This window comes from Dasypus novemcinctus, chromosome 26 (genome assembly GCF_030445035.2).
Source record: "Dasypus novemcinctus isolate mDasNov1 chromosome 26, mDasNov1.1.hap2, whole genome shotgun sequence".
Taxonomy (NCBI): domain Eukaryota; kingdom Metazoa; phylum Chordata; class Mammalia; order Cingulata; family Dasypodidae; genus Dasypus; species Dasypus novemcinctus.
In genome coordinates, this window is record NC_080698.1 from 55,080,955 (window position 1) to 55,106,893 (window position 25,939).

The following is a 25,939-nucleotide window of genomic DNA, read 5'->3' on the forward strand; positions in this document are numbered from 1 at the left end:
GCAACAAAAAGAAACACAGATTCCTGTGCCGCTGACCACAACAGAGGCGGACAAAGAAGACGCAGCAAACAGATACAGAGAACAGACAATCGGGGTGGGGGAGGGGAGAAAAATAAATAAATAAATAAATCTTAAAAAAAAAAAAAGACTTATGCTCAAAGAGCTAAAGGCAAATGTAGACAAAGAACCAAAGGAAATCAGAAAGACTAGAGATGAACACAAAGAAAATATCAATAGAGGGATGGAAAGTATGAAAAAGAACGAGAGGTAAAGACCACAGTAACAGAAATGAAGACTTTCTTACAGGACTTCAATGGCAGCTTGGAGCTGGCAGAAGAATCAGAGAACTTGAATATAAGACAACCGAAATTCTCCAGTCTGAGGAGCAGAAAGAAGAAAGAATGAAGAGACCTGAACAGAGCCTGAGGAACCTGTGGAGCACTACGAGGGATACCAATAAACAAACTGTGGGAGGCCCAGAGCAGAAACAAAGGGGCAGAGAGAATATTCAAAGAAATAATGGCTGAAAACTTCCCAAAAGATGTGACTATACAATTCCAAGATGCTCAAAAAACTCCAAAAAGAGTAAGTCCACATAGATCTACATAGTACCATGGTATTATCAAACTGTCAAATGCCAAAGATGAAGAGAGAATTCTGAAAGCTGCGAGAAGCAACATGTAACATCAAGGGAACCTCAATCTGATTAAATGCTGATTACTTACAGAAACTGTAGAGACAAGAAGGCAGGGGGATGGCATTTTAAAGTGCTGAAAGAAAAAAATTACTAACCAAGAATTCTATGCCTCGTTAAAAATGAGGGAGGGATTATGACATTCCCAGATAGACAAAAGCTGAAGGAGTTGTCACCACTGGACCAGTCCTACAGGATATGCTAGAGAGAGCTCTGCAGGTTGAAAGGAAAGGGCGTTAGACAACAGACCAAAGCAGCATGAAGACGTAAAGATTTCTGGTGAGGGTAATGGGCATAGGTAAATATAAATGCCTATTTTTTTTTCAGTTTGTAATTCCATTTCTTACATCCTATAGCATCTAAAAGGCATATCTATAAAGTACAATGACAAATTAGTATTTTGGATTCATAATGTATAAACACATCATTTGTGCCAAGAAATACATAAAGGTGGGGAGACGGATGAGTATGTGAACACAGTTTGTAGATACTGTTGAAGTTAAGTTGGTACCAAAGCAAATGTGGTGGTTATATATTTAGGATGTTAAATTTAAGCCCCATGGAAACTACAGAGTAAACATCAGAGAATAACAAAGCTCACAGAGACAGAAATTAGAATATAGGTTGCTAGGAGCAGGGGACGGGTGAAATGGGGAGTTAACGCATGATGACAACTCTTTATTAATAGAAAGTAGAGAGGGTATCACAGTTCTGAGAATGTGATTAATCCCAATGAATGGTATGCTTGGGAGTAATCGAGATGGGAAAGGTTTTGCTGTGCATATGTTCCCACAATTTAAAAAAAAAAAAAGAAGAAAGAAAAGAATAATAAAAGAGACAATGAAAATTAAATGCAATACATGATCCTGGAAGTGATCTAACAAAGAGGGAGAAAAGGCCCAAAGGGACATTATTGAGACATATGAAAAATTGGAATATTGACTGTAAGCTTTACATCAATGTCAAATTTCTTGAATTTGATAACTGCACTTAAGGTCATTATATACTTGAATATCCTTATTCTTCGGAAACATACATGGAAGGAAAAAGTGTTTAAGGAGCATGATATGCAACCTACACTCAAGTGATCAGAAAATGGATTGATAAATTGATAGATAGATGGGGAGGTGAATAGAATGATATAGTAAATGTGGCAAAATGTTAAAATTGGTGAATCTGGGTATTTGGGGGAGTAGGGTTATGTTGGAGTCTAAGTTTCTATTACAAGTTTGAAAGCATTTCAAATAAAAAGTTGAAAACAAAACAACAAAAAACATGACAGCCAAACAACCCACTTCTGAAGGCCACACTAAGCCTGCAGGCTGGCAGGAAATTCTGTATTAAACCCTCCAGCTGACTGCCTTCAGGGCATGTGATGTCACTCTCAAGGAAGCTCAGGTTTGATGGCACTGATGAAGAACAAGGGATGGCTGATAGGGCTTCCTCCCAACCGAGGGCTCCTCCACCCCAGAAAGCTCAGCTCCCACCATTCCTGCAGAACAGCAGAATGTCCACAGCTTAGCTTCCAAATATGCCTCTAGGGTCTGGAACCAGACCTTTGAAGTCATTTCTATGTCAGTCCAACCCAGCTCCTGAGAATCAGCCTGGCTCGGGGACTGCAGGGGCACAGGTGAATCACTTCAAGTACTTACCACATATGACTGGAGTAAGTATGGCCATGCCTTTGTACTGCTGTTTAGAAATGGTTTTGCTCAAGATGAGCCCTCCGAAACTGGGGAGAGAGCAGATGGCATTCACATGTTTAGTGAGTCTGTACTTACAACGGCCCTATAATCCTTTTCTATACACATCACCTCATCAGCCTGTCTTCCCAGCCTGAGCTTACACTTTCCCTTCCCCTACACAAATCCTGGGGCAGCCAAACTGGTCTCCCTAGGACTCTCTGCCCACTGCACATGCTCTTCTACTCCCCCCATCCTAGGTTTTAAGCCTCGGCTATTCTAGACTCCCCATCAGATAATATCAGCCCATTAAAAACAATCTAAGGCTGCTCAGCTGGTTGGGCTCTGTCATAATAGTGACAAAATTGCCACTGAAATAGCTTTAGCAGAAAACAAAGTATGTGTGAACATCATCTCTTGCCCCTGTTCTAGGAAACTGCTGCAGCAAGACCTATCCCCAACCAGCCCTTGTAATTTGCAAAGGCTGCCCCAACCCTTGAAACTAGAAAACTTGGAAAGGTTAGGCCAATCTGTATAAGGAGCAGGAGCCTTCTGCAAGCAACGTTATCTCACTAGCACATAACCTCTTCTCTCTGATATTCCAAGGTAGGAATGCATGTTAGGAAGGCATGGGGTAGGCCTGGGGAGCCTGAGCAAGGTCCAGCTGCAGGAGAGGATGCTGGAAACAATGCCGGCCGGTAAAAGACCACTGAGTCAGTGACCTGGGCTCAGCTGTAGAGCCTCAGGGCCCAAGGGCGGGAACTGATCCCATATCCCCTCCTAATCCCACCAGCAGCCGAGCTCTGCAAGTGGTGACTGGACAGAGGAGTGAATTAAACGGTTGCAGCCTTGAGACCTAGGGAGGGACACCACTGCAGCCTAAGGAGGGTCAGCGCCCCTAAGTGTCCTTCAGCAGCAGGGGGTGCGCTAGACCAGTGTTCAGCAGCTACACCATGTGGTTGCAGACTGTAACAGCCACATCATATGACCCTGAGCTATAGCAGCACAGCGACCCCATGTGGCTGCAAGCTGTACCAGCAACACCCCGTGACCTGGAGCTGTGGGTCTAGTGGACCAGTTTGGGCTCTTCCTGGAAAGCTGGTGCTCTGGTCACTGTAAACAGGATTGCCTCTTTTAAAGGTCTAGGCTTCTTGTGAAAGAGAGAGAGATGCCTTGAGTAGACTTCCTGCCGACTAGAAAAGTACTGGGAGTTAGTGGAGGAGTCAACATGGGTTCCATAGCATTCCAACCACAACCATCCAGGTGCTGCTCAGGGCAGCTCTCCTGATCACAGAGGCTGGAGTGTGGGGAGGGGAGAGAGTGAAGGGGAAGTTGTCCTTGCTCACGCTCACCTGCTGATGATCATCGCCAGGATGATTGGGAACCACCCAAACTTTAGGATCCTCATGATTGGTGGGCTCTGCTTGACAACGATAACCCACAGCGGGATCAGAGCAACAAAGCCAACACATGCCAGGGGGGCCAGATATCGACTGTCTGGTAGAGAAAGAGGAAATACATGTAGCTCATGTTGGGCAGGGCACAGGATGCAGGGGATGGCCTGGGCTGGGTTGCAGAGATGAGGGGTCAGCTTGGAATTAAAGATACTAGAGGTCTAAGTCTATACCTCGTCTGTGTAGGGTGGACTGTTGTACCCAAACATCCAGAGAATTTTCACCACCCCATTATACAACTGAAAAAGCTCCTCCATCCTGAATTCCTGCCATATTTACCGCAGCATTTTGCTATTTTCCCTCTTTATCTCCACCAACAAAACCTTATTATTATTAATGGAACCATTTATGGGATAGTGGCTCTGTGTCAGCATTGTGCTAAGTACTTCACATCTGTGATCTCATTTCCTCTTCTCAACATCCCCACTGATAGGCACCCTGCAGAAACAGAAGACTAAAGGGGTGGCCTGCCCAGAAACACAGCTAGTAAGTTAGTGACGTCAGGGTACAACCCTGATTTGTCCAGAGCCAGAGTTAGTAACAAGATGTTCAATCCTGCTCCTTGAGAAAGGCCTAGGTCCAGGGGATCTCCTTGGCTTCTGGGGCGTCCGGTTTGGCACTGACAATGGTTGGCTTCATAGCAGCCTGTGTAACCACTAAGACGGACCTGAGGCTAAGTCAGTCTCATTTTAATTAGACCCAGGATGGGCCCCGACGTACCGGGGCATACATGTGAGTACCACTTTCCTTCTTGTCTTACTGTCTTGTACTGGGTATACGTGTGCTCCATCTTCCAGACACATAAGACAAAAGAGCACCTTCGAGAAACTGGTCTTCTCCAGAACTGTCCTATCAACTCCAGCCCCATCCTCAGAGAGCAGGGTGGAAGGAGGTACACACCCTCCCTGCCCAGGAACTACTTGCTGACGTGGTGCTAACACTCAGTGGTGTCCAGGCATGAGTGTGTGTCCCACAGCCTCTTTCCTGGGTGAGGAACGCCAGGAACATCTGCCTCCTGTTCTTTCTATCCTTTTCTGCACCCAAAGAATTATAGTCTGTCCCTCCACTGCAGGTGAAGCCCATTTTCATGGACAGCTGGAAGGAAGGACAGGCTACAGATGCCCATGTCTGGCTAGAAGCAAAGTATCCCCTGGCGGAAAGGGCTAAGCGTTTTTCACCACTCCAGAAGACAGGAGGGAGGCCCAGTAAGCTTCAAACACACTCAAACTCTTTGAGAAGCAGCAGCCTGTGGGAGCCTTGCCTTGCAGGGCACTTCTGACTCCAGTCCAATTTTTGTGTAAGGACTTGCAAGGCCCTATAGAGAGGTTTACGGTTCCTAGACTCCCAGGCTCTGTAATGGAATACTTCCTCTATGTGGGGCTTGTCTTCCGAAGTCCTCAGTATGTCTGTCCACCAGGGAGGTGGCAGAGTGGAGAGTTCACTCACTCAGCCTGGATTGTCTAATATGGGCCAGGTCCAGCGAGTCACCTTAGGGCAACAGAGATAGGATTATAGCCTAATCAGAGCACTAGACCATCAGACAAGGAGGTAACTTCTAATAAGGCAGGTGTTAAAATACTGGCACTGTAGAGGAGGGGACAAAGAGTCATATAACTAATTCATTTTGCAAATAGAGCTCAAATAATTAACCTACATACAAATCGTGTTTTAAACTCAGTTTGGTTTAAAAATAAAATGAGGTCACCTCATTCAATTCCTGCAGATCTTCACTGCCATTTTAAGAATCTTCCAGGTATTTCCAAATTACTAAATATTGTTGATAGCAGGTGGGTGATTTGGAGCTGTACATATCCCCCAAAATACACCCTTAATCATTTCTGTGGGGGTGAACCCATTGTAAGTAGGACCTTTCTTTGAGGTTATTTCACTTAAGATGTGGGCCCAGGATGGTTATTAATCCTATTACTGGAGTCTTTTATAAGAAGAACAAAATTGACAAAGAGAAAGCCATGGGAAGCAAGAAGCTGAAATTCAACGGAACCTAGAAGAGAACAGAGAGGCCAGGAGAGGCCGCAGGTTCACTGTTGTAGGATGGAGAAGCCCAGGACCAAGGATAGCCGGCAGCCAGCCCCAGAACGCCAGTCTTCGGAGGAAAGCATCGCCTTGGTAACACCCTGATTTGAACTTTCTCTTAGCCTCAAAACTGTAAGCTATTAAATTCCCATTGTTTATCCAACCCACTGCATGATACTTCCTGAGCAGCCAAGGAAACTAAAACAGAAGGCTATGCCAAGGATGGCAGTGAGATGGCCCCAGAACTGGGACAGAAAGGGTTCTGGTACTGTTGTGCTCTAAATCAGAACTGTGTGTTTGCTTCACTTGCCAACACTTAAAAATGGGGGGATTTCAAAGATCCCTAGATCCATATTCCCACATGGCAACAGGTATGTGCTGCCACCTACGGGAGTGTGGTACCAGGTTGAAAGTCTTGGTTTATCTGAAGCAAAAATGTGGCGCTCAAGAGGAGTGGTTGGCTGTGGAATCCCAGCAAGGGGAGAATTCTCTGGGCAAGGCTTGTGCCACCTGTGCAGCATTGCCCGGGATAGGAGAGCGAGAAAGCAATGCCTCCCCAGGGGAAGATCTGGCCCACGGTGGAGTTAAGACATCTGGTAAGGAGGTTAAACTGTGTTCCCCAAAATAGATGTTCACATCCCAACTTCCAGTCCATTTGGAAACAGGGTCTTTGAAGCTGTGATTTGATAAGATGAGGCCAAAGTGGAATAGGGTGACCCTGACCCAAAAGGACAAGTGTCCGTACAAAAATAGAACTGGACACCAACAGACACAGGGAAGAAACACCACATGAAGATGAGGCAGGTGTATCTACAAACCATGGAATGCCAAAGATTGTCGGCAAACACTAGAAGCTAAAAGAGGTAAGGAAGAGAGTCCCCCTACAGGTTTCAGAGGGAGCACAACCCTGACCACACCTTGGTTGTAGACTTCTGGTCTCCAGAACTGAGACAATATATTTCTGTTGTATCCCTGTTTGGGGTACTGTGTGGCAACAGTCCCAGGAGACTAAGGAAGGACCTGCTGCCACAAGACACGTAAGGGACTCCGAGCGGCTGACACAAAGCCACTTTCTGAGAAGCCCAGGCCATCTTGCCCACAGTGAAGGGAGGTGCTGCTGCCGCGACTGTGGCTGTGACATTTATTTCTCCTTTGCACTTTCTTCTAGACAGTGGGTGGCTTATGTGCCCCATGTGAAGTGCCTTCTCCAAGGAGATGTTGTTACCCTGTGAGAACACACTGAGGTGGCCAAACCACCCACCTATCTTCAGGTACCTGGAGCTCTTTGGTACCTTTTGAACAGAGGCTAAAACTAACAATCTATATTTATAGAGAATTAAGCTGGTTATCACCCTATGAGGCAGTTGCTGTAGAACACTCCAACTTGTTGCAGGACCTCTGGATTTCCCTTTGAAAAAAGGAAGATTCAGGGATCAATGACCCCTTAGATTCCTTGCTGCAGAGACAGTACCCAATTGCAGTGCTGCAGGTTGGATACCAAAGCACCCTTGCTCAGCCATGCTGGTGGCCCGGCCTGGAGCTCCTCTTCCTTGGAGCCCTTCATACCTTTGTGCTTATAGAAGAAGCTGCTAACCAAAGCCAGGATGGATAGTGTAATGAGATCTCCCAGGCTGGCTGCAATGGGGGTGGCAATGTTGTCTGGGTTGACCCCAAGCTTCCGAGCACCAATCACTATGCAGACCATCAGCATTCCTGCAGAAAGAGAGAGAGAGAGCACGCAATTGAGTGGTGGAGCCGGGGAGAGAAAAGAGACTCAAATTCTAGGAAACCAACTCTCACTCAAAAGGCTGAGTGGCACAGGGTCATGGCATGATGTGACTAGAAGGCGATCTTTAGGCTGCTGGTTAACATCACTTACATTTCTCTAAGCTCAGACTTTAAGCTAAGCTGCCCTGATGCTTTCAGTTTCTTACACTGTGCTGTAGGGCTGAGAAGATTGGAAGAGGTAGGCTTTCCTTTCTGACTTTCTAAGAGGCACCAAGAAGGCTTTAAAACAGAAGGACAACCAGGACAGGGGACTCCTTGGGGCCCAAATTCGCCTGTAACTAACTACAAAGACAAGGTGCTTACAACCCCAGGTTATTTGGAAGGCTACTCCAAAAACACTCAAGTAATGGGAGACCCAAGATACTGAGTATGTTAGTCAGGGGCCTCTGAGAAAAAGATGCCAAGATACAATTAGTTGGGGGGGGCGGGGGCAAGATGGTGGCAGAGTAAGGAGCTACTGGAGTCAGCTGGTGTTACAGGGCAGTTAGTAATCACCTAGAGCTATCTAAAGTGCCTGCTTAGGACTCCAGAGACCAGGAGAGCATCCTGCAACATCCTTGAAGAATGGAAGGAAACTGTCCATGTGCAGAGAAGACTTATGAGTAGAGCCCTCCATGCCATGAGGTCGGTGTCCATCCTCCACTGGAGTCACAAGCTGCCTCGGGAGCTATTCCATGGCTGGAGTTGGAAGCTCCATTCCCAAAAAACAGAAGAGGAAGAGACAGTTGAGCGCCAACTCAGCTACTAATTAGTATATTTGGCTAGCTAAAATATAATACTAAGAACTGCTAAAGTTTGAGCCTTTCCAAGTCAGAAGGAGGCCAGTAACCACCATTTTGAAACTCTGCCCCCACATGAGGGGAAGTGGGGCAGACTGAAAATCAGTGACAGTAGAGACCAGCTTTCTTCCATCTAGATCAGTCTGCAGCCCTAGCCTAGTCTCCAAGCCTGCCTCTGGCAGGAAGGAAACTGGGGCGATCTGCATCAGCCTCTCCATGTAACTGCAGGTACATTTGGCCAGCACAGACTGAATAGTCAGGCACTGGGGTCTCCATCCCCTCACCCCAATAAGATAGGAGAAGAGCTGTTTCCTTGGGCTCTCTGGGCTACTGTAGGTGCATTCAGCTTGTACAGATTTGTTGAGCACCTTCAAGTCCATCCCTACCACATTTCCCATAGGATAGGAGGGGACTGGTGTTTCTTCAGCTTCTCTGGGCAACTGCAGCGGCTTTCGGCCCACACAGACTGGATATTCGGACACTTGTAGCTCCATCCCTGGCCCCCAAAAGGATAGGAGGGGAGCTGTGTCACCTCAGCCTCTCTGGGAAATTGCAGGTGCTGTCAGCCCAAACAGTACTGGTTTGTTGAGTGCCTGGGACTCCACCACCCAACCCCCCACCATAGGATAGGAGGGGCTGGTGATTCCTCAGACTATCCAGACAACTGCAGGCACTTTCAACCTACATGAACTGGACTGTTTGGTGCCTGTGGCTCCATTCCCAGTCCCCAATAGGAGAGGAGCTGTGTTTCCCCAGCCTCTCAGGGCAACTGCATGTGCTTTTGGCCCATTGGGATTAGATTCTCTAGTACTCAAGAGGGTCCATCCATACCCCTCATAGGGGAGGAGGAGGGCCAGTGCTATGTCAGTCTACCTGGGTAACTATGGTCAGTTTTGATCTGCCTGGTTTACTTTACTGCCCATACCTGCAGCTCCATCCCTGCCCCAGGCAGAGGAAGAAGGGGTGTGAAGCTTCATTAGTATCTCCAGACAACTACAGAGTCTTGGCCTGCATGATTTGGATTACTACACACAGCTGCAGCTCCATTCCTACACCTTGTAGAGGAGAAAGGTGGGAGAAGCTTCATCAGTTCCAGGCAGCTTCAGCCTCCATAGCTTACAGTACCTACTACATCCTACTACACAATCAGCAAGGAGAAAGGGCAAGAAAGCCCTAAACTAAAGAGAGAAACTGCACCCAGAATAAATACATGTAGTAAGCCAGATGCCAAGATACCAACAAAAAATAACAACCCATATAAGGAAACAGGAAGATATGGCCCAGTTAAAAGAGCAAGATAAGCCTCCAGATAAAATAAAGGAGTTTAGACAACTAATCATAGATGTTCAAATCTTAATAAATTTAATGAGATGGCCACAGAAATTAAAGATATAAAGACACTGCATGAACACAAATAATTTTGAAAGCACACATAGAAAACAGCAGATCTACGGGAATGAAAGGCACAATAAATGAAATTTAAAATACACTGGAGGCATATAATAGCAGATGTGAGGAGGCAGAAGAAAGAATCAGTATGCTTTGTGCTCTGAAACTGAATATTCAAAAGAAAACTTAAAGAATGGGAAAAAAATGAATAAACCTAAGACATGCACAAACATATATGTCATGAGTGTTCCAGAAGGAGAAGAGAAAGGAAAGGAGGAAGAAGGAATATCTGAAGAAATACAACTGGAAATTTCCCAACCCTATTGAAGGACGTAAGTATCCATGTCTAAAAAGAACAATGTATTCCTATCCAATAAATCCAAATAGACCTACTCCCAGACACTTACTAATCAGAATGTCAAATGTCAAAGACAAAGAGAAAATTCTGAGAGCAAGAGAAAAGTGATGCATCACATACAAGGGACAGCCAGTAAGATTAAGTACTGATTTCTCATCAGAAACCATGGAGACAAAAGGCAGTGGTATGATATATTTAAGATACTGCAAAATAAAAACTTCCAGCCAAGAATTTTTTATCTGGCAAGACTGTCTTTCAAAAATTAGGGCATATTTAGAATATCACAGATAAACAGAAACTGAGAGAGTTTGAAACTAAGAAACAAGCTTTGCAGGAAATACTAAAGGAAGTGCTACAGCATGAAAAGAAAAAACAGGAGCGAGAAGCTTGAAAGAGTCTAGAAATGAGGATTATAACAGTAAAAGTTACTAAAAGTATAAGTGTGGCGAAATTAAAATATGACAGATAAAACCCAAAGGTCAAAATGGGTGAAGAACTGTCTTTACAGTAATAACATTGAATGTTGATGGATTAAACACCCCAGTCAAAAGACAAAGAATGGCAGAATAAATAAGAAAATATGAGCCATCTATATGCTGTGTACAAGAGACTCACTGTAGACCCAAGGATACCAACAGATTGAAAATGAAAGGCTGGAAAAAAATATTCCACACAAAAACAAAAACAAAACAAAACAAAAACTGGAATAGCTATACTTTTATAGGATGAAATACAGTTTAAAAGGAAAAACGTTATTAGAGACAAGGAAACAAGGAAGGACATTATATATTAATAAGTGGGGCAATTCACCAGGAAGAAATAACAATCATAAACATATATGCACCTAACCAGGATACCCCAAATTACATGAGGCAAACACAGGAAAAACTGAAGAGAGAAAAGGATGTTTCTACAATACTATAGACTTGAATACACCACTCTCAACAGTGGATAGAACATCTGGTCAGAGGTTCAATAAAGAAACAGAGAGCCTGAATAATATGAAAATGGAATAAACCTAACAGACATAAACAGAACACTGTACCCAAAAACAGCAGGAGTATATTCTTCTCAAGTACTCATGGATCTTTCTCCTGGATAGACCATATGTTGGGTCACAAAGCAGATCTCAATAAATTCAACAAGATTGAAATTATACAAAGCACTTTCTCTGATAATAATAGAATAAATCTGGAAATCAACAACAGACAGAAAAATGGAAAAATTACAAATATATGGAAATTAAACAACACACTCTTAAATAATCAGTGGGTCAAGCAAATTTTGAGAGAAAGCAATAAATATCTAGAGATGAATGAAAACAAGAACACAACATATCAGAACCTATGGGATGCAGCAAAGGCAGTGCTGAGAGGGAAATTTATAGCCCTCAATGCTTACATTAAAATCAAATGACCTAACTACACAGCTGGAGGAACTAGAAAAAGAACAGCAAACTAATCCCAAAGCAAGCAGAAGGAATGAAATAACAAAGATCAGAGCAGAAATAAATGAAATTGAGAGCATAAAAACAATAGGGAGAATTAAGACCAGAAGTTGGTTCTTTGAGAAGACTAACAAAATTGACAAACCCTTACCTAGACTGACAAAGGAAAAAGAAAGAAGATGCAAATAAAATAAAAACAGCAAATAGGGACATTACTACTGACCCCACAGAAATAAAAGAGATCATAAGAGGATACTATGAACAATAGTATGCTAACAAACTAGCCAATGTAGATGAAATGGAAAAGTTCCTAAGAATGTACAACCTATCCCAACCCTAGAAGCCAACAGAAGACCTCAACAAACCAATCATAAGTGAATTGATTCTAACAGTTATCAAACAACTCCCCAAAATGAAAAGCCCACGACCAGATGGTTTCAACAGTGAGTTTTAACAAGCATTCAGGAAGCCTTAATACCAGTCTTACTCAAACTCTTCCAAAAAACTGAACAAAAAGGAATTCATCCTTTAAAGCCAATATCAGGGAAGCGGACTTGGCCCAATGGATAGGACATCTGCCTACCACATGGGAGGTCTGTGATTCAAACCCTGGGCCTCCTTGACCCGTGTGGAGCTGGCCCATATGCAGTGCTCGTGCACGCAGGAGTGCGCTGCCATGCAGGGGTGTCCCCCGCATAGGGGAGCCCCATGTGCAAGGAATGTGTCCTGTAAGGAGAGCCACCCAGGGCAAAAGAAAGTGCAACCTGCCCAGGAATGGCGCCGTGCACACAGAGAGCTGACACAATAAGATGATGCAATAAAAAGAAATACAGATTCCCAGTGCAGCTGATAAGGATAGAAGCGGTCACAGAGCAACACACAGTGAATGGACACAGAGAGCAGACAATTGGGGGGGGCGATGGGAGAGAATTAAATAAATAATCTTTTTTTTTTAAAAAAAGGAGTGGTGATTCCATTTTAATAAAAAATAAATAAATAAATAAAGCCAATATCACTCTATCACCAAAACCAGATAAAGATATTATGGCAAAAGAAAATTAAAGACCCATTTCCCTAATGAATACGGATGCAAAAAGTCTCAACAATATACTTGCTAATCAAATCCAACAATATATTAAAAGAACTATTCATCATGATCAAGTGGGTTTTATACCAGGCAGGCAAGGATGATTCAACACAAGAAAATCATCAGCATAAAGAGTAGATCATCAAATCAAAGAAGAAAAATCACACAATTCTATTAATTGATGCAGAAAAGGCATTTGACAAAATACAGCATCTTTCTTCATAAAAATACTACAAAAGATATAAATTGAAGGAAAATTTCTCAACATGATAAAAGCAACATATGAAAACCCCACAGCTAACATTGTACTCAATGGTGAAAGACAGAAAGATTTCCTATTGAGATTGGGAACAAGACAAGGATGCCCACTGTCACCACTGTTGTTTAAAATAGTGTTAGAGGTTTTAGCTAGAGCAATCAGGCAAGGAAAAAATAAAGTAAAACCATCCAAATTGGAAAGGAAGAAGTAAAACTTTTGCTATTCAACAAAGGTATGATCCTATACCTAGAAGGTCCCGAAAAATCTACAACAACGCTGCGAGAGCTAATGAACAATTTCTGAAGAGTGGCAGGATACAAGATTAATATGCAAAAGTCAATAGTGTTTCTATGCACTAGTAATGTGCAATTTGAGGAGGAAGTCAGGGAAAAAATTCCATTTATAATAGTGACTGAAAGAATCAAATATTTAGGAAGAAACCTTATCAACAATGTAAAGTACATGTATTCAGAAAACTACAATACGCTGCTAAAGGAAACTTTTTTTAAAGACCTAAATAAAAGGAGGAACATTATATGCTCATGGATTAGAAAACTAAATATTGTTAAAATGTCAATTCTACCCAAATTGATACACAGATTCAATGTAATCCCCCCAAAAATCCACCAGCATTTTTTAAACAATTATTAAATTTATTTGGAAGGAAAGGGGTCCCAAATAGCCAGAAACATCTTAAAAAGGAAGACCAAAGTTGGTGGACTCTTTCACTTCTGGACTTTAAAGCATATTACTATCTACAGCAGTAAAAACAAAATGATACTGGCATAAAGATATTCACATAGACCAATGGAACTGAACAGATCATTCAGAAACAGACCTGCACATCTATTATGGTCAAGTGATTTTTGACAAGGCTGTCAAACCCACCCAACTGGGGCAGAAAAGTCTATTAAACAAACTGTGCTGAGAGAACTGGAGGATACCCATAGCAAAAAAAAAAAAAAAAAAAGTAAAAGGACCCCTATTTCACACCTTTGACAAAAAATTCACTATAAAATCTACACCCATAAAGCTGCTAGAGGAAAATGTAGGGAAACATCTTCAAGACCGGCGGTAGGTAGTGGATTCTTAAACCTAATACTGAAAGTTCAAGGAATGAAAGAAAACATGTACAAATAGGCCCTCCTCAAACTTAAGCACTATTGTAGTTCAAAGGGCTTTGCCAAGAAGGTGAAAAGGCAGCCCAGTCAATGGGAGAAAGTATTTGGAAACCACATATTTAATAAGGGTTTGATTTCCATTCTATATAAAGAGATTATACAACTCAACAACAAAAGACTAAGCAATCCAATTTAAAAACAGGCGAAAGACTTAAATAACATTTCTCCAAAGGAGAAATAAATGGCCAAAAATCACATGAAAAAATTTTCAATATCACTAGCCATCAGGAAAATGCAAATTAAAACAACAATGAGATTATCTCACCCCACATAGAATGGCCATTATTAATAAAACAGAAAGCAGTCAGTGCTGGAGAGGATGTGGAAAAACAGGAACACTCCTTCACTACTGTTGGGAATGTAAAATGGTGCAGCCCCTATGGAAGGCAGTTTGGTGGTTCCTCAGGAAGTTATATATACAACTGTCATATGATCCAGCAATTCCTCTACCAGGAATATATCCAGAAGAACTGAAAATTGTGGCACAAACAGACATTTGCACACCAATGTTCATAGCAGTGGAATTCACAATTGCCAAAAAATGGAAACAACCCAAGTGTCCCTCAACCAATGAATGGATAAACAAAATGAGGTACATATGTATGATGGAATACTATGCTGCAGTAAGAAGAAATGAAATTGGGACACATGTGATAACATGGATGAATCTTGAAGATATTATACTAAGCAAAGTAAGCCAGACACAAAAATTTCATTGTCTCACTAATATGAACTAAAAACGAATAATAAATGCAAGGAGTTAAAACCTAGTTGAGGTTATTAGATAAAAGGTGGGCTGAGAAGGGTACTGATGCTTAATATACATGGAAGTTTTCATTAACTTGACTGTAAAAGTATGGAAATGGATGGAGTTGATGGTAACACATTATAGTGAGTGGAATTAACACGGCTGGTATATCAATGGGATTGTGCCTGAAAAGGGTAGTCTAGGGACATAAATGTCAATTGAAAGAAAATTAAAGAATAGAGAATAATCTAGGTACTGAATAATGTAGTAAACCAGAGGTGGATGAGAGTTGTGGCTAATAAAACAAATACAAGAATGTCCTTCTACGAACTAGAACAAATGTATATGACTATTACAAGATGATAAGAATATGGAGAAGCATGGGAAAAATATAAATAATGCAACCTATGGACTATACTTAATAGCAATGCCAAAGATGCACTGTGATAATAATAGGGGGATATGGAAAAAATATACCAAATGTACACTATAGACCATAGTTAGTGTTAACAGTCTGATATCTCACATCTGTAACAAATGTTCCACAACAATGTAATGCATTGGTAGAGGGGTGTTACAAAGAAAAGCCACCCATGTTCATGATTGTTTTATAAGTTCACAATCTCTCTAATAAAAATATATTAAAAACAACAACAACAATAACAACGATGCAATTAGAGTGCAAGAGATGCATTAGGGACATCCCTGGAGGAAAAAAGGGGAGGAGAGTCAGGAAGCCTCCAGAATGTCAGACCCCAGGGAAAGGACAGAAGGGAGAAAGGAAGGTGGGGAGGAAGTATCTTAGGCTCCAGAGAGTTCAGCAAGGCTATTGGGGAGTCCTGAGCCAAAGGTCCCTCAGATGAGGGCCACATCTCCAGGAGCACGCCTGCAGCACCAGGCACTGGCTGGACCAGCTCGTGGCCTCTGAGTGCCGGTGGCGATGGGCTTTAGAGCACAGCATTTGGAAATCTGCTCCCATAGGTGGAGATTGCACCTTCATGGCTACCACACCTCCTAAGAGTCTCCCTGCTTTTCTGACTACAAAGTAAAAGCCAGAAGTGGCATCTAAGCTTTCTAGCCTGGTATCCACCTCCCAGAACTCCACTCAAGAGAACGATAGTTGATTCTTTTAAAAGATTCCTTGTATCTTGGCTACTGGTGTTTTAACACTTTATCCAAAGTGTTGAAATGGGTCCCCCTAAAATATAAGTTGAAGTCCTAAGCCCCAGGACCTCAGAATGTGGGTTTATTTGGAATAGGGGCATTAGAGATGCACTTAGGCAAGTAAAGATGAGGTGACACTGGAGGAGGGTGGGCCCTGCATCCAGTATGACTGGTAACCCTATAAGGAGGGGAGAAGAGACAAACACAGAGAAGAGGGCCACATGACAATGAAGGAAGAGATTAAGTTATGCCATAAGCACCAAAGACTGCTGAGAGAGAGACAAAGATCAGATTCTCCCCTCCAGCGACTTCAGCAGAGGACAGCCAGCCAACACCTTTATTTAGGACTCCTGGCTTCTAGAAACTGAAACAATACATTTCTGCGGTTTTGAGCCATCCAATTTGTGGTACCTTGTTACACAAGTCCTAGAAAACTAAGACACCAAGACACTAAAATTATTATCTTGATGCCTTGCCAGCTGTGATTTGGGTCCTACTTTTATGACCAGGTCATAGCTACTGTATTGCCTTTAGAAATCCCTTTTCTGAATCATTCATCTTTATATGGCTGAGTTGGTAGTCTTGGGACAACCCCAAAATGACCAGTCATTTGGAGACAACCCCAAAATGACTTACAGGATCCACCAGGAGCCACTGGCAGTGTTTCTAAACCTCCGCACATCTTTGGAACAATACTGACCATATCCATGCTGATAGGATCCCTCCATCTCTGGGCCCTGGTTTACCCATCTGCAAAATGAGGAGTTAGGAAGTGTGTTCTAATCAAGGCCCTATGAGAACACAACCAACCTTCTGAATCATTATGAGATTTTATTATTTTCAGAAGCAATTTCTTGCCAAATGTCCTGGGTTCTATTTCTTTGGAAGGAATGTGAGGGGGACTGAATCAGTCCCCAACAAAAGACATGTTGGGTATGAACTTATTTGTCAATAGGAACTTCTGAAGATGTTGTTAATTAAGCTGTGGCCAGACTGAACCAGGGTGGGTGTAAATCCATGTTACTGAAGGTCTTATAGAGAGGGAATTCAGATGCAGTCAACCAGTAGTAATGAGAAAACAGAAGAAGCCAGAAGACAGACAAGCCAGAAGTCAGAGAAAAGACACAGTAGGAGACCAAAGACATTGCCATGTAACGGGGATAGAGATGAGAAAAGGAAACAAAGGATTGTGGCAAGCCAGCACAGGAAGGCAACAAACTCAAAAAGGATGCGTGGCCTTGCCAATGCCTTGATTTGGGTCTTCTGACAATAAATTCTTGCTATTTAAGCCAACTCATTTTCTGGCAGCTGTCGTAGCAGCACTGGCAAACTAAGACAGTATGGCATATAGGTTCCACTCCATTTTTTGACCTTCCTGGAAAATGGTTCTCTACCACCTGTGCATGTACAGATGCCTATGACCAGGAGTTCACCTCTGCAAACCTCCAGGACAGGGAAGCTGAGTCTGTACACTCTAACTGGGCTTTTTCACATGCTTCTCTTCTCGAGCCTCACTCTCCACCTGGATCCCGTGCACTAGTACACATGTATACTTGATATGCTTCCCTGGCAGGAATAAGAAATCATGAATCAACTGCCAGCTGTAACTCAGAGAACTGAGGTTCGATGGATAGTGAGTGGACAATCAGATGGGGAAATATAAGAGCAATCAGAAGTCCATTTTACAAAGTTATCAGTCATTCTTTTCAGCACTGAACAAAAGCAAGGCACGTGGTCTGCAAGAAACACAGAAGCTCAATCAGATGAACTCCAGAAGAGATGGAGAAGGAAGATGCAGAAGGAAGCTCACTCACGAGGTGAACACATGGGAGCTGGCTATATGCCTGGCTGCGTGGTAAGTGCTGAAAACAACAACTAAGGCTCTGCCCTCCTGCAGTGACACACCAGCAATAAACAAAATGCATTTTGAAGGAAATGAAACAGGAGGCCAAGGTAAAGCACAACTCAGAATGGAGGATAATTTAGAGTGCTGCTCAGAGAAGGCCTCATGCAAGAAGTTACATCTGACACTTACCTGAAGTAACCCATATCCTAATGTACTCAACATCTGCCTCCTGCCTCCACCCTAGAATACAACCATCAGAGAACAGGAGCCTTCTGCCATTTTGTTCGCCAGAGTTCACAGCATATATGAGAGTGTCTGACACATGGTAGATACTCAATAAATAGTAAATAATGAATGGATGAGTGGCACGCTACTGTAATTGCGAGTAGACTGTTATCCCCACCACATGGTGTGTGAGCTCAAGGACAGGGATTACGTCTGCTCTCCTGGCTTCCCATCTCCCACAGGCATTTATTATTAAGCATTTACCATATGCCAGGGGCTGTAACAGGAGCAGCAGAGCAGAACAGACCAGGTGTCCCTGCTCTCGAGGAAATGACATTTTAGCAGGTTAGTGAGACAAAAAAAGGAACAAAGAAACACGCGAGATAATTTTAGACTTTCACAAGCACACTCAAAGATAGCGATTTGGTAGAGTGGCTGCAGAGGGCAAGAGAGAAAGGGAGGGGACAGCAATTTTGAACAGGTGGCCAGGAGAGGTCTCTTTGGAAGGCTGAAATTTAAGTTAAAACCCAAGGCCTGCTTCCACTGCCTCCAGACCCTCAGCCCATCGTGGCACCTGGCATGCACATCGTGCTCAGTCCACACTGAGCCAGTGTGTCACTCAGTCATTCAAGAGTGAATGAATGCGGAAGCAGCTATGGCTCAAGCAATTGAGCTCCTGTTTACCATATGAAGGACCCAGGTTTGATTCCCCAGACCACCTGGTTAAAAAAAAAAAGACATCCCAGACCTGCGTGGCGAGGTGCAGGTCCCTGCGTGGCAAAGTGACACATGAAAAAGACGATGATGCAGCCAGATCTAAAAAAAAAAGGGGGGGGGGAGTGAATGAATGAATGAGTGAATGAATGAGTGAATATGCCTTCTGTGTTCAGGTGCCTTGGTTTCAGCAGCGGGAAGAGGAATGGAGTTGGTGGCACCCTGGCCGAGGAGCGGGGTTCACAACATTCCTCACTGGCCCGCTTGGTAGGTCTTCTCCACCCCTGGACAGGATGCTGGGAGATGCCCCATGGTCAGTCCCATCCTTTACAGTTCAAGGAATGGACAACACGAAGAGGTGAGAACAGAGCCCCGAGGAGTGGACGCTGGGGCCAGGCAGAGAAAGAAGAGGGTGGCGTGGTGGTGGGGAAGCTGGGGGCGGGGGCGCAGCTCACCTAGGGCAAAGGCAGCGAGGAAGGCAGTGATGACGCTGCTGGCACACAGCAACCCCACCTTCGCCAAGTCCAGCTCCTCCCTCGACACGGCTCCCAAGAGGAGGGCAGCAACGGCGGCCAGGAGCCCCACGACGATGGCCTGCACCTGTCGGGGCAGAGACCACAACATGAAGAGAAGGGTCCCCTCTGAGCCACAGCCGCGCCCTCCCTCCACTCAACAAGACCCCGAGGGGTCCAAAGACCACTTGCCACTCCTCCTTTCCCCAACCCTAAAGACTGCTAAAGGCAACAGTGAAGCAGATGATGATGGGCAACGCCCATCCCAAGGAACAGGAAGTCTGCAACTGCAAGCAAGGTGGGTCCAGCCATCTGCCCCATGGGATCTAAGCCCCCTCTCAATTAGAGGTGAAGGGGCAGCACCAGCCCCAAATCCGCAAGATTGGGGAATGAACAATGGACTAAAGTAGACTTAGTTTTCTATTATAGACATTATTATTTTAGCAATGGAAGAACTTTTACCATTGATATAAAGGCAGTGGCCACGAGAGGTTCTGGGGGGAGGGAGAGGGAAAAACAGGTGTAATATGAGGACATTTTCAGGACATTGGAATTGTCCTGCATGACATTGCAATGATAGATACAGGCCATTATATATTTTGTTATAACCTAGAAAATTGTGTGGGACAGAGTGTAAACTATAATATAAACTATAAACCAGGGTTAGTGGCAATGCTCCAGTATGTGTTCATCAATTGTAACAAATGTACCAAACTAATGAAGGATGCTGTTCATGTGGAAAAGTGTGGGTGGGGGGTGGCATGGAGCATATGGGAATCTCCTATATTTTTTATGTAACATTTATGTAATCTAAAGGCTTTTTAAAAAATAAAAAATAAAAAACTAATTTAAAAAAATGAAAGACTGCTAAAGGCCCCTCAACCTTGTGAAAAGAAAACTCACTTCCTATGGTGGCTTGAAATTGTATGTACACCAGAAAAACATGTTCTTAAAGTTAAACTATTCTGCAGGAAATATAGCTGCAAATGACCCACATACCTGCTGATCTAGTATCTTTCCCTGAGAAAATTTGCACTGATGTACAAGTACCATGCAATAACAACAATAATGATTAGCAGCTGATATTTACTGAGTGCTTACTATGTTCATTAATTCTAATGGATTTTCATTCATTAAGTCATTATTAAGAGAAAAGTATCAGCTACAGAATTATGTGTACAGTATAATGTATATTATGTTTGTTTTTTTTTAAAAAACACAGACATCCATATCATATATTATTTATGGGCTCTTACATATATACACAGAAATGCAAAAAAGTGATTTGGAAGAATACTTTTAATGCTAATGAGGTTATAGAGAAATTAATAATTCAAATATTGCTCAAATATTAATCCTAGTGCCAATTATTTAATATTAGGACTCAGATATTTTGCAATTCTTTTGAAAAATCGAGAGCTTTAAACTGTTCATATCCCTTGAATGTGTGAGAAGTTATGAAATTACACAAAGCAGAGTATTACTACTGTTGTACAATAAATCAAGTAAAAGACCAGAAACAACTCAAGATGCACCCAAATGGAAATGGTCCAGTGAAGTACAACACGCACGACCTTCAGCAGGTCTGTCTTGGCACTGCTTGACCAGCTCCTGATAGCCAGTCTCCACTCTCACTGCTTAGTTCCCATTCTCTACCAGCTGTTAACCATTTTGAACATCACTCGTGGTTCTGTTTACATGACAGAGTATGCTGAAGTTATTACAAAGTTTAATTGTGAAACGTATCCCACGCTTATGAATCAATGCCAAGTTTTAAAAATGGAGGAGACAAAAAATTATATGCATGCTACGATTAGAACCCTGTGCCAAGCTGGTGCCTGGCTTGGAGCAGGGTTTAATAAATATTTGTTGAGAATCAGTTATGTGGAAATGTGCACACATAAGGATGAGGAATTGTTGGAAAACAGAAAAATAAACTAAGAATGATAGTTGAGTTTTTACAGCATTGATTACCTGGCCCCTCTTACCAGATGTTTATTAGGGGCATAAGGAGTTGTCTCACTTAATCTCCACAGATCTTCTGCCCTAGGACAGAGTCCTGGCATTTGAGACTCACCTACAGTGTGGCAAGTACAATGCAGAGCAGCATGTACAAGACACCAAGGAAGTAAAGAGAGAGCAAAGGGACCAAGTCTACCTGGGTAATGGCTTGAAACAAAATTCTCACTGGAGTTTTTAAAGAGCTTCATTGCTAAGTAAACAAGAGGAGAAAGGACATTCCAAGAAGAGACAACTGCATATGAAAAGGGAGGTGGGAAGTGTGTATGGTGTGCCAGTTCTTGAATCTGAAGAGTTGGGGGTGGGTTGGGGGGAGTGGGTGGCTGGAATAAGGCTGGTGAGGTTTGGTAGGCAGGGGCCCAAACCATGAAGTGTTGACATTCGGGCGAGGGAAAACCTACAAAGGTGCTTAAGGAAGAAGAGGCATGATCAGCCTTGTGTCTGGGTCACCCAGGTGGCTGTGAAGAAGATGAGCTGGTGGTCAAGCAGACTGGAAAAGAACAGTGGGGAAGTGCAGTCATCCAGACTGGAGAAGAAGCCAAAGCAAGGGAGGAAGAGAAGCAGAACTGGATTTCAGCACAATTCACAGGTAGAAAGACTGGTTATAAGGAAGAGGAGGAGAAAGAAGTTGAAAACATGTCACAATTCTAAATTGGCCAACTGAAAAGAACTATTCACTAGTTATGGCTAAGGTGTATTGAATGATTACCACGTGCTAGTTAACATCACACCCCTTATATGATATAAACCTCATTGCAATCCATTTTTACAGATAAGGTGAAGTGATTTGGTCAAGGTCCCTCAGCTAGGTGATTCCAATCGTAAGCTCTCGATTGTCAAACTAGACAGAGTTGGGTACTCCAGAAAAGTTGAGTGTGAGGAGGAAAGATGGCACAGCCAGAGTAGGCTGTGGTGGTGGGACAGGCAGATGGAGATGCTCAGTAGGGAGTTAGAATTAGGGGTTCTGGAACTCAGCTGATAGGTATAGTGAGTATCATATTAATTTTATGGACAGGAAGATACAGCTAAACAAGACTATGTCCCCTGCCCCAGGCCATCCAGTAGATAATGATGGTTTTAACTCCAAGCCTATAGGATCCCAAAATGCAGGTTCTCTATGTTTTCACAGGATGACCCTGTGCAGAGAAGCCAAGAAGGTTCTAGGAAAGAGCTACTTTCTGTCTGGGTTCACACCCAGCCTTCCCTCATGCCCCTGAGCCAATCACTTCCCAAGCTCCTCCTGCCACAGGTCTTGTAACTCTGTAAAGCTCTGAGACTCCCAGAAAGAGAAATTGCACAACTGGAGTCTGACCAGAAGCAGATAAAAGTTTGAAAGGAGCATGGGGCATGTAAGGGACAAAGAAGAGGATCTCACAAAGGCTGAGAAGGAATTGGACGTGAGGAAGGAGTAGGGCTAAGGGGGAATTTCAAGGTAGGAAGGCTCCACAGTGTCAAACGCTCCAGAAAGAATTAGCAAGATGGCATGTAAAAGGCAATTACCTGAAAGCTGAACCCAGAAGTACTATATGACACAGCAATCCCACTTCTCGGTATATTTGTATATGACCAAAGGAATTGAAAGAAGGAATTCAACAGATATCTGTACAACGAAGTTCATAATGGCATAACCCAAACTAGCCAAATGGTGGAAACAACCCAAGTGTCCTTCAACAGAAGAATGGATAAATAAAATGTGGTATATACATACAATGGAATAAAAAGAAGTGAAGAATACATGCAACACGAATGAACATTGAAGATATCACAGTGAGTGTAATAAGCCTGATACAAAAATACAAATATTGTATGATCTCAGTTATTTGAAATATCTAGAATGCGCAAGTTCCTCAGAGAGAGAGTATAGATTACCAGCAACTGGGGAAGTTATTGTTAAAGAGTACTGAGTTTCTATTTAAAGTGATGAAAAAGTTTGAGTAATAGATAGTAGTGAATGGCAGCACAATACTGGATATATAATTAATACCTTTTGAATTGTACGCTTGAAAAGTGTTAATATGAGAAATTTTGAACTGTACATATGTTACTCCAATAAAAAATTTTAAAAATAACTTAAAAGGCCATCACAGTATTTATCAATTTGGAGAATATCAGTGACCAAAGAAGTCTGAGTTGATGGAGAGGGAGGCCAGTATGCCTTGTACAGACTTTGAGAAAAAGAGGTCAGCAATATAAGCAAATCTTCCAAAAAGTTTGGAGGAAAAGAAGAGATTGGGGAAGCTGGAGGTACCTTGGGCTTCCAAAAGAGGCATCTGCCCTGGGGTTTGGATGAGCCTCCAGCGGCTGTGTGAGCGTGGTTTGGTAGACATGGCATCTGGACACCCGTCCTCAAAGTCTAATCCAGAGCACAGAGGCGAGGGCCCACCCAGCCCCCACCCTTCCCACCCGGAGTGGGCGCAGCTGCAGAATCAAAAAGAGGGAAGCAAAGCCATCGACCTGACAAAGCGAGGTTCACCTGAACAAGGGCGAGGTTGCTGCTGACGACTCTCTGTTGCTCCTGGGGATTGTCAATTTGTCCAGTGTTGGCCTAGGACGAGAAAGAAAAGAAAAGGGCCAAAGGTCTGGTAAATCCCTCCTGAGAAAAGATCATCCCTCAGGACAGAAACAATTACCATTGCAACAATTACCATTTCTTTGGCACCAGAACAAATGACTCTGCCCAGCTTTCACGCCAGTGACTGTATCTTTTTTTGAGGGGAAGTAGGGAGACAGGTAAGGGCACAGGTCCCTTACAAGGCTGGATTGGTGTCATGGGCCACCTCTCCCACACGCACAGGCTAGCAAGCACACACAGAGGCATGCACGTCACCTCCAACCTAAGGTCACCCACTGACCTCTCAAAACTCCTCCATGGAGCACAGGGCAAGAACTTCAACAAGGAAATCAGACCCGCTCCTCTCAACCAGGCCTTGGCCATGTTCTTCCCATTTTTCTCACCTCCAGCAAGTTATGTCTTAAATGATTACCAACCCAACCCAACCTCATGCCTAGAAAATCATGCTGTTTTAAAAAAGCATAATTTTGTGTGATCTGTGTACCTTTAAAAAATAATAATAAAATTTTAAAAAAAAAAAAAAAACATAAGTCCCTCTTCTCTTAGGTTAAAAAAAAGGTCATAAATAAATGGTGGTCATATTTATATACTAACATTCATAGCAGCCTTATTCACAATCAAAAGGTGGACACAACCCTGGTGCCATCAAGAATTGAATGGATAGACAAAATGCGGTATATACACATGGTAGAATATTATTCAGTCATAAAAAGGAATGAAGGTCTGATGTATGCTACAACATGGATGAACCTTGAGGATATCACATTATATGAAATAAACCAGACACTTAAAGACAAATACTGTATGATTTCACTTATATGAAACACCTAGAAATGGCAAATTCATGAGGACAAATAGAATATAGATTACCAAGATCTGGGGGAAGGAGGCAAAGAGGAATTATTGCTTATTGGGTGCAGAGTCTCTGTATGAGGGGATGAAAAAGTTTGGATAATGAATGTTGGTGATGGTAGCCAAGTATTGCGACTATAATTAATACCACTGAATTACAAATTTGAAAGTGATTAAAATAGGAAATTTTGAACTGTGTGTTACTATAATAAAAAGTATAATTAAAAAGTTAAAAAAAAGAATGATAGCTCCAAACACTGTAGCATTTTCAAAATTCAAGACATAGATTTTTTTAAAAGTTCCAAAGCAAATAGATTTTCCTAGCTTCTTGTTTTTTTTTTTAAGATTTATTTATTTATTTATTTCCCCTTCCTCCCCCCACCCCGGTTGTCTGTTCTCTGTGTCTATTTGCTGCGTCGTCTTTGTCCGCTTCTGTTGTTGTCAGTGGCACGGGAATCTGCGTTTCTTTTCGTTGCGTCATCTTGCAGTGTCAGCTCTCAGCGTGGGCAGCACCATTCCTGGGCAGGCTACACTTTCTTTCACGCTGGGCGGCTCTCCTTATGGGGCGCACTCCTTGTGCGTGGGATACCCCTACGCGGGGACACCCCTGCGTGGCACGGCACTCCTTGCGCACATCAGCACTGTGCATGGGCCAGCTGCACACGGGTCAAGGAGGCCCGGGGTTTGAACCACGGACCTCCCATGTGGTAGACGGACGCCCTAACCACTGGGCCAAGTCTGCCGCCCCCTAGCTTCTTTATATCATTTTTCATTAAGTTCCTGAACTCCAAAGCAACAGCCCTGCTTTTACTATGTTTAAAAGTGCTTACAGTAACCACTAAGTACAGCATTCTGTTAAGGCTGAGCAAGAAAGGAAATGAAACCAAGAGGTAAAAAGGGGAAGCATGGAGGAAGGGGTAGGATGGAGATTTCTAGGGGGTGAGGAAGTTGAAGAACTAGAAGGAAAAGAAGCTGTAATAAAAGGTAGAGTGTAAGGAGGTAAGATCAGAGAGGAGGTAAGAATTGAGGTATTTTGAAAAGGCCAGGTGATGAGGAGGAGGGACTGAAGTGGAACGGAAGTGAAGGTCACTGGAGATAAACTGTCCAAAAATTGTGAGGCTTGGGTTTTGCATGA

The 25,939-nt window shown here is 43.1% G+C and overlaps 1 protein-coding gene across 8 annotated transcripts in view; it reads right to left on the reverse strand.

Annotated features, from left to right (window-relative positions):
• The window catches only part of SLC41A3 (solute carrier family 41 member 3), a 96,209-nt gene that overhangs the window by 12,114 nt on the left and 58,156 nt on the right, over window positions 1-25,939 (reverse strand). For all 8 annotated transcript variants that reach the window (XM_058288924.2, XM_058288923.2, XM_071212245.1 and 5 more), the window contains 5 exons: window positions 23,854-23,925; window positions 19,305-19,449; window positions 7,431-7,577; window positions 3,729-3,873; window positions 2,347-2,426 (listed from right to left, as the gene is read on the reverse strand). In XM_058288924.2, the coding sequence (XP_058144907.1) occupies window positions 2,347-2,426; window positions 3,729-3,873; window positions 7,431-7,577; window positions 19,305-19,449; window positions 23,854-23,925 (589 nt within the window). The remainder of the gene's footprint in view (window positions 1-2,346; window positions 2,427-3,728; window positions 3,874-7,430; window positions 7,578-19,304; window positions 19,450-23,853; window positions 23,926-25,939) is intronic.